The 9,347-nt window shown below is 35.9% G+C and overlaps 1 protein-coding gene across 2 annotated transcripts; it reads right to left on the bottom strand.

Moving 5' to 3' along the window:
- Positions 1-489: 489 nt before the first annotated feature.
- LOC122088596 (phosphate transporter PHO1-like) lies at positions 490-8,200 on the bottom strand. 2 transcript variants are annotated; one of them, XM_042657911.1, is made up of 15 exons: positions 7,861-8,200; positions 7,217-7,300; positions 6,894-7,143; positions 6,242-6,593; positions 5,965-6,013; positions 5,800-5,871; positions 4,602-4,731; positions 4,165-4,276; positions 2,816-3,065; positions 2,418-2,522; positions 2,199-2,243; positions 1,887-2,039; positions 1,477-1,755; positions 1,215-1,354; positions 490-952 (listed from the first exon to the last, which is right to left on the bottom strand). In XM_042657911.1, exons 1-15 carry the CDS (start codon positions 8,098-8,100, stop codon positions 862-864), a joined length of 2,352 nt encoding a protein of 783 aa, XP_042513845.1. In that variant the 5' UTR covers positions 8,101-8,200; the 3' UTR covers positions 490-861. The 2 variants fall into 2 exon arrangements, with proteins under 2 accessions (XP_042513845.1, XP_042513846.1); XM_042657912.1 differs by having other exon boundaries at positions 6,894-7,125; positions 7,861-8,199.
- Between the last annotated feature and the right edge of the window lie 1,147 nt (positions 8,201-9,347).

Genomic DNA, 9,347 nt, shown 5'->3' with positions numbered 1-9,347 from the left:
TAAACCCAATGATAGGCCCACCCTATTGTTTCTGATTATCCTAGGCCCAGTATGAGACCAGGCGGAGCACTGGGCCGTTCATCTTGCCCATCCGGCATCCTCTCTCTCTCTCTCCACACACAAACAGGGGTTCATTGGACAAGATAGCTAATGTAACTTACGTTCCTGTCAATTGTGTGGTCCAATGGTAAGATATGAATGTTGTAATCTGATATTCAAGCTGTCGAAATAGCCTCTTGACATTCTCGGGGTAAAGTTGCGTAGTTCTCATCCCCCGGATCTCGCACATGTGGGAGCCTTGTGCATTGAGTATGGTGTACGTATATTTTTATTTTTAGTATTGCTTAGTTGTCTCTTTCATATTAAAGATTTGTCAAACACATGCAGTAGTTGAAACATTAATGATAAAGATAGAATATGAAATTTGACATATGAGCAGTCCAAAGATACATTATCTATCTACGAATCTACCCATCTACGTGATTGTTATAGAAATAATCACTTGAATTCTTAGTATAACACTTCCCCTTGAACATTGAACATTAGCAGTTACATTTAAATCATCAAGAAATGATCAAATGTACAAAAGATATCACAATGGTATAGCCCATTTTTTTCACTAAACATTAGGGACCATATGGTTCAACTCTCCATCGAATCAGACAAAAGAGGAGCAGAGGATAGTGTTTGGCATTATTTGATTAGCAAAAGAGGATCCATGTAGCCAACCCTATTTAGTAATTAGTTGAAGTAAGGCTGAGTTAAGTTGAGTTGAGTTGAAAGCAGTGGCATTATGAAAGAAAATATACCCCCATAAGTTAATTGCCTTTTCTTGTGTGTAATTGTCTACATCTAATGGTTTCAATCATCTGAATCTGTCTCGCGGAATGGTAAAGGAACCTTCTTTATTGCCCTGAACTTTCCTACATTGTTCAAATGTTCGTTCTCCAACCTGTTCAACCATAATGCAGTAGTAAAACTAAGTTTAGAAAAATGGTCTTTCATCTTTAACTAAACGGGACATGGTAATCTTCCCGCATGGAATTCCACTATCCATGAGGTATTAAACCACGAGTAATGTTCATTAATTGCTTTGATTTGTTTTATGATCCATATACCATTGGGTAGTGAGATCTCATGTAGAGAGGATAATTCCTCTTTCCTCGTGGGGAGCTAATGGACTTTGTGCTCGAGAGACATGAAAGTATACATACCTGTAGAAATTCCAATGCCCACGCCGAATTATCTCAAGTGAAGCCAAGGAAAAGTCTAGCAACCGATACTCAACTAATGATCCCAGACTAAAATGCATCACAGTCTCCACCCAAGCTAGTCTTAGGACCAAATTTATCACCTACATATATAGTTCAATACCCTTAATTATTTACATCCTAGATTAAGAAAAACTAATTTTCATTTTCAATGAACTAGGAAGTGATCTTATAAAGAAGCAAATAATTAAGAATAGAAACTCACAATGGACACATAGTAGATGCTCTTGTTCTTCAAGATCAACTCATCCCTAAGCCAAGGGTTCTTTGATTTTGGGTTGAGGAACCCCCAATCCTTAACAAAGTCCCAATATAGCTGATAGATTGTTGCTATAGAAGAAGTAGCTATCACAATGACCTTCCATAGTAGGGTAGGTTGCATGCCAAATGTTAATCTTGCACCGGCTGCCACCATGGCGGACACGTACTTCCCCAAATTCGCTAGATGGTTTACGTCGCCTTCGTCAAACCATCTTCTTGCACACTAATTGTAATTACATTAACGACATAACATGTATTAGTTGTGTGTTTAATTAATTATCTCAAAAGATTAATGAGACTGAAGATCACATAAGTTATTCTTAAAAACTTTGATCAGTTTCTAAATGTACATACCTGCATAGCACGCCAATAGTATGGTGCAAATGATATAACATAAGCAAGCTCCCTATATAACTTGCTAGAGTGGCAGATCTCATATCTATGAGTTTCAAAGCTACCTGCAAGTAGGTAGCAAGCTGTAGATTCCATATGCCTTAGCAATGGAATCTGTGAACCAAAAAAAAAAAAAAAAAAAATCATTAATTCACTCAAGATGATAAAAAATGGTAACTTTAGAATGGATTGTTCTCTAAGAATTACTTCTTGTTTAAGTTTCCAAAGTTAACATAAATTCAATTGGGCTCATAATATAGATGAAAAGTTCACCTGGCTAGTCAATTGGTCAGCCATGAAGAAGTCTACCATTATAACCTGCAAATTATATATATAAAAGACTAATAAGGGCTATGATTCAAGATTACTTAGACCCAAAATTATTCAGGAGTGGAGATTAAAATGGACTTCTACCCCACCCCCCAACCAAAAAAATAAAAAAATAAAAAATAAATAATGAAATACAATAAATAAAAATGGACAAATATATACCTTGCAAAATGGAGAGGATATGATGTTACGGATAACTCGAATGAAGTAGTAGCGGGTTGATCGGTAGAAAATGTTGAATGGGCATATGAGCAAGCCTATAAAGAACTGCAAAAACATTTGGATTTACGTACAGGTTATCATCTTCAAGCTCGTTAAATAGAAATCCATGTGTACTACACGTTCTTATCAGTAAATTTTTATTTAACTAAAAAAAGAAAAAAATGAAAACACAAGAAAATTATTTCATCTTTGAGTGGAAAAATCAGAATTCTTCCATTCATTCCTTAAAATGTATATATCTTTCCCAAATTATTGTATTTCTCAATTTGGTAGATCAGTATAATTAAAGCTGGAAAACTAATAATTTTGAGAAAGGAAATTAATTAAAGTATACTCACAAGAAAAAGAACTCCAGGAATGGCATCAACTTGAGTTGATGAGAAAGAAGTGGATCTTAAGAGGAGATGGATAACCATGGCACCAACAACTGCAGTCATTAAGGAGGTGCAGATCAAGAAAGCATCTCTGTACTTGAGAGCAGTGGTTGGAGAAAACTCAAATATGAAGTTATAATTGATCCTTGTGTTCTTCCACATGAAAAGGTTGCTCCCGTACATAAACATGTGCAAGCTTAGCAAAGCAAACATACTGCAAAATCAAAACCCATTCTATTTTGTTAGTGCATGCATCGGTGCAGCCTGAACCCATAGTTTTTTTAAACTAGACCAGGCATCAAACCCGGAAAAGGGCTGGTTCTGGTATTGTATGCACGGGTTTTACTGGTCGAAACATGGTTTACGAAAATGACCTAATTTTTTTTTTTTAATTTGACAAAATTCAGAAAATGCAGAAATATCAAAATAGAATTATTATTATTATTATATTCTGCCATGTCGGTAGATGATGTGTTTATTGTGACGGTTGAATAAAGAGGTAGATAATCTAGAATTTTAGATTAGTCACATGTAAATTTTAGAGTCTAATACAATCTAATACCCCTTTTATATTAACATGCATCCAGTGTATGTCGATGCACATTAGTGTGCACCCTTTCCAATTCTAGGTGGAAACTGATGTTTAGATTGAAAAAGCCATAAAATAAATAGGTCAGGTTTGTCCTGTGATTCCCAAAAATGTCACATTCTATTGTTACGTGGATAACTAACATTAGTGTGCACTCTTTCAATTCTGGTTGGAAATTGATGTTTAGATTGCATAAGTCATAAAAATAAAATAGTGTCATGCTTGTCATATGATTCCTGAAAATGTCACATTCTGTTGTTATGTGAATAACTAACCCTTGAAAAAAATGAAAAAAAAAAAAAAAAAAGAAAATTCTAGCTGATAACTATTTTAGAAGGATACCCATTAAAAAAAAAAAACCCCCCATCAAGTTCGGTTCAATTTTATGTACTAGGTGAGACAAAAATTGTTGCTACCCAGACTCATAGATAAAGAAATGGAATAATAATTCACTTAACTATCTCTAGGTTTTAGTATTTTCTAAATTACCCTTTGAGATTCCATTTCTTTGGCTGTGAGCCCAAGTAACATGAAAGTTCATGCAACCCAAGTATGTAGCTGCAAAATTTAATCCATGTTGGGCAAATCTATCTATGTTAGGACAGGACTGAAAAATATGCATGTTTCAAATATATGGTTCCATCCGGTCCGGTTTTTAAAAAACGGTTTGACCCGCTCCTATTGCCATCAATGTAAAGAGAAATGAAACGACAAAGGGTGGTACCTGAAAACAGGATAGATGGTTTCCATGTATCCACCATCGGAGAATATTCCCGACAAGTGCGCCAATATCGCGTAGACACCAAAGAGTGTCACGAAACCACCAGTGAAAATACCTGAAAAGGAATCCACCATATCACACATCTCCATGAATTCTTTTACCAAAACATATCTGAAAGTGGAAGAGTAGATAGATCAGTGAAGCAAAAGCACATATATTTGGGACCCATCTTTCTCAGTGGGCTTTTTTGTTTCTTATTTACAAAACAATGGAGAGGGTATGAGGTTGATTGTGGAGGTCACCACTCTCATCCTTTTTGATGATCTGGTTCTACTTTTCTTTACTGTGAGATGAGAAAAGGGAGAGGCTGAGAGATGAATGACTGTTCTATATGATATTTTTGGGTAAAAGAAGAGAGGGTGAGATAGAGGAAGGATTACCTGTGAAAAATGTGACCATGTGAGAATCTTTCTGTAGTTGGGGTCTCAAGAACTTCATTGCTTTCTTCCTATCATTGCTGGCGAAGTACTTTGTGAAGATGGACTCCACCTCATCTGTTAATCGTACTACCTTCTCATCCGACCAAAATCCACCACCATTAATGAAATATTAAATATGATCTCAATAAGCTGTTTAAACTTTGAATATTAATATTAATCCACTCCATGCACAGATCATAAATTTTTATATAGCTACTATTTCTTCAGCCGTGGTGAATGAGACATGCATGGGGTATCGGAACGGTATTTTGAAGAACATGTTAAACAATAGAGAGGGCAAACTTTAGTGAACCTTGGGATGGAGTGGTAAACTTTCAAGTCCAGTGGATGAAAACTTTTTCCGTCTTCTTATAAATATGGGAACTTAAAAAAAGCTTGCCACTGCACATGAAATGGTGCATGAACATTTTATCAAAAAAAAAAAATGGTGCATAACCATTCTTAAATATTCCATTGGTTTTCTTTGAAATTGAATTGAAAATTTCAAACCCAATAAAAAAACTTTTGTAATCATTATCTCACATGATTATGAATTTGAATCCTTGTTAACATGTTCCCCTGAACGTATACTTCACTTGCTAACTCCCGTCTATTTTGTTTTCAAAAATTTCTTATTTTCAACCTTTAAATGACAATAATGAGACAGGTGTTGGCATCCAAAGTGTACGTTCACCTGAATGTACGTGTAGGAGATCTCAACTCCATGGTTATGTCACTAACTCCAAATCATTTTATATTTAATTATTAGATTTCATTTTACTTTGCATCTAATTCCTTTGAATTTAAAAAAAATAAAAAAAATATAATATCTAAAAAACATCATTACTAAATATGATAAAAAATTTAAATAATTTAGACAATCATATTGGGTTTTTGTGTTTGAAAATTTTCACTTCCCTTCAATCTCCTTTGCAACCAATGGAAACTATTTGCCACCACCCATTCGTAGATTTAAGTAGTATACTTTATTTTTTGGACCTCTAGGTGAATTGATTGTAACTTTAATGCCAGCCATGGGCTAGGCAAGAACCAGATACCAAAGAACAAACACAAAAATCTATTGGAGTGCACATCCATCCATTACCACCCATGAAACCCTAAGTATGGAGGAATTGAATATATCCATTATCATCTATACCTTGTCGGAGCTGATAAAATGAGATCTCTTCACTACTTTCAAATAATTATCTGATGCTTGTTGGTTTGCTACCTGCACCAATCAAAAAATTATTGTTCCATTCTCTCAGCTTTATATATCATCATTTTGTGTATGTGTTTTGGGAGTGATGAAGAAGCACTTTACCTTATCGAACTTCTTGAGTATTTTGGTGAAAGCCAACATGTTCAATGAGCTGCCAACCATAGCAGTTATATGAATATATTAATAAAATACAAATTAGCATTATATGGAGCTCCATTTTATCCACATGGGATCTTATCATTCAAAGGTATCCAGATCACGAGTCTCAGAGCAATCAATGCACTACTAATTCGTAATCTAATAACCAATGAACGGTGAGATCCCATGTGGAAAGTTTAACACGTAAGGATGTGAAAATTACTTCCTCCCATTAATTTACCTGTAAGTCTTGAGGAGTCCAAGCCCTTTGTAAAGCTCCACAAAGGCTCCCCTAATCATCTTTTCTGCTGATTGGATCTTCTTCTCGTTAATGAGATCTCCAACTACTCCAAGACTTTCCTTCTTAGGATTAGTAATTAGATCTTCCCAAAGCATTGAAGTGATTGATGAGATCGAGCTTGTGAGTGTTGCGGCTGTCTTATCGATCCTCATTGCCATCTTGGGCTTCCCTTTCTTTGTCTTAGTCCGCGTCGTTGCACCGATAAAGTTCACCCTATTTCTTTCAATTGCAACCATTACTTCATCCGGAGATGGACCCTCTGATGATGTCTCATCCAATTCCCCCGCACTCTCTACATCCACAATTACATTTTTGTTCCATTTTACGGTAGAAGAGAAAAAAATTCTTGTAAAATAAGATTTAATTAAAAAAAGTTTGAAAAATTGGAATTTTTATATAAGATATCAGTTCCATGAGAAAATAAAAATAGAACTTGGGCCCCTAAAGGGCCAGTCCAGATTTAGTTGAGCCCATTAGTTGATCACTATTTTATGTTGAACTTGAAATAAGAGAGAAGCATGAAGTGAACAGTGAAGAACCGAAGAAGTGCGAACAGAGAAGGAGAAGAAAAACAGTCACACAGAAGACAGACCTGAACAATCGGAGCACCGGCCGGACGAGTTAGAGCGTTCGAGAGTCCCGGAATCCAATTTGGATTGGATATCTCTCTGGCGACGATCATTAAGGATTTTCTTGAGGTCGAGGAGGATTTGGAGTTGTTTGTTTAAGATTTCTCCTCTCTCGACGAACTCACGTTCTCTAGTTTTGTAGAATTGGTTCACTTTGTTCAGTTCTTCATCCAATTTCATGAAGAACTCCTTCACCTTTTCATAACAAGAAACCAAAATGATTATATTGAAGTCACATAAATATTTCAAAACCCGGGCTAGAACAAAAAATAAATCTTTATTTCACCTCATCCTCTTCAGAAAAGAGCTGTACAAGCTCTGTTTGATAGACATCTTCATCGTCTCCCCCTCCTCTGTTACTGTTCTTCACCTGCAACATACCAAAGTTTCTTCATTCCTCTTTAATGGAAACAGTTGAAGAAGAAATTTGTTTTTTCATTTCATTTAAATTTGTGGGCTTTCCTTTCTGTTACTAATCATGTTGGTTTCGTGACGCCAATGTTTTTCTTCAATTTTCAGTTCTGGTTATATAACAACAAAAGCAAAGCTTCAGTGGGAAATCTCGCCGATATCTTACAACATTCCTTTTGCTCAATTGCTCTTCCTGAAAATGGTTTCACCTTTTTTCCTTTCTTGCGAAAAATAAGGAAACTGTAAATCGGACGACGCTAACTGACGAACTCTAAGATTCTAAATCTTAATTTTCCGCCATGCTCTGTTTTTTTTTTCCCAGAAACTTTCCTCTTGTTGGAAAACTAATAATTGCAGTAAGAATCTAAAAAATTCAAATTTTGAACTCTGCCATTAAAAGATTCAACTTTAGAAGCCATAACAGGAAACCCAGATAAAAGAACGAATGGAATTGAAGAATTGCGAGTGAAATTGATCGAAATATATCTGTTATTAATTTGGGATTCTAGTTTCTACTACCTGAAGTATCTCGCTATTCTTGCCACCGCTGTCAAATCGGTTTGAAAGTTTCTTGACAATGCAGCGTATGGGGTCCAAGATGGAGAACCCATACTCATGCTCCTTTTGGATTTCCAGTAGTTTACTGTTCCTTGATAGCTTAATCTTCTTCACGTTTTTCTTTAGCAGCCAGTAATTCACAAACGCATCCTTCCATTCTGGAATCAATTGGGCTTCAAGTAGCTTCGAAAATTTCACCATTTCTATCTCTCTGGAGTTCTTTCCTCAAGAAAACCCAAGATAGATAAAGATAGTGGAATGATGAAGAAGAAACGCAGAGGGTGAAGAGGTTTTAATGAGGTTTATATATAGAGAAGATCAAAAGAAGAGAGAGAAAGAGAAATTGGGTCCTTGTTTGTTAGCTTTCCTTTTAATCTGTTTTATTTTTCTTGAAATTCTCTTCTGATTTTAATTATTTTTCCTTTCATGGAGAAGTTAAAAAGAATACTATAAGCAATCGCAAGTGCGTGTACGTCATGTGAAGCTACGGACAGAGACGGAAAGAAAAGTGTGTTATTTTACAGAAATACGCCTGACAGTGAAAACCACATACGGTTAGTACTTATTAGGTGAAGGTCAATATGGGATCTTTGAATCGAAATCTAACACATCGGCAGTCTGGGGCCTACCAGTAAATCTATCGGTTGCCATATAGTACCACGTGGCACATAAGGCGCTTGGCTCGTGTAACGGTTGGTCAATAGCCGGTTCGCACTGATACTGGCCAGTCTTGGGTCGGCCCGGATCCCCTTTCCATTGGGTTTTTTTTTTTTTTTTTTGCAGATCATGGGCTGAGGTACTGGACATGAGAGATGGAACCATATCACTAATGGGCTTTTGGAAGCTTGGTGGAACCCCAAGCCCCTACTAGCCAAGGGTTGAGAACCTTACACTAGGGAATAAAAATTTCCTTCTTCCATAGTGAAGAGACCATGGAATATGACCCTCTTATTGAATGGAGGAAAGGTGTTTTTGAATCTTTGTCATGAATTCATTATTTTAGAAGTTCAATCACATCATCAAATCACTATGGATGAAGAGATTCTTTTTTGTCTCTAATGTTAGACGACGGATTTTTTTCTTCTCCATTTAATTAAATGAATAACAACCGTATAATAATTGTATAACATAGAAAGTAATCATAGGTATAAGAAAAAGTTTTGGATGAGATTAAAATTTGCAGTGATTGGATGTGAGTGAGAACTAGGGTACCCAAAATAGTTGGTTTCATTTAGAGTAGGGTTACCAAAGTAGGGGGTTTAGGTAGGTTGGGGTACTTGCCAATTTGGCAGGGTTAGATTTGGTTGGGCTAGGCACGCGGAAACCAAATTAAAACATGGGCCCCATGTTAACAACATAATCCATGCTCCAAATAGGCCCACCACATAATGTAAAGTAAACTTAGCAATAAAGTTTCATATCTTTTATCATAAATAGACTAAATGACC

This window comes from Macadamia integrifolia, chromosome 9 (assembly GCF_013358625.1).
Source record: "Macadamia integrifolia cultivar HAES 741 chromosome 9, SCU_Mint_v3, whole genome shotgun sequence".
NCBI classification, from domain to species: Eukaryota; Viridiplantae; Streptophyta; class Magnoliopsida; order Proteales; family Proteaceae; genus Macadamia; species Macadamia integrifolia.
The sequence above is the reverse complement of the archived record's forward strand: the minus strand, read 5'-3'. Positions and strand labels throughout refer to the sequence as shown.

Coding starts and splice junctions, on each gene's coding strand:
- LOC122088596 (XM_042657911.1), bottom strand. CDS start 8,100: ATGGTGAAATTTTCGAAGCTACTTGAAGCCCAATTGATTCCAGAATGG. Junction 7,144..7,216: donor TCTTTTCTGAAGAGGATGAG/GTGAAATAAAGA, acceptor ATAATCATTTTG/GTTTCTTGTTATGAAAAGGT. Junction 5,872..5,964: donor TACTCAAGAAGTTCGATAAG/GTAAAGTGCTTC, acceptor TGATTGGTGCAG/GTAGCAAACCAACAAGCATC.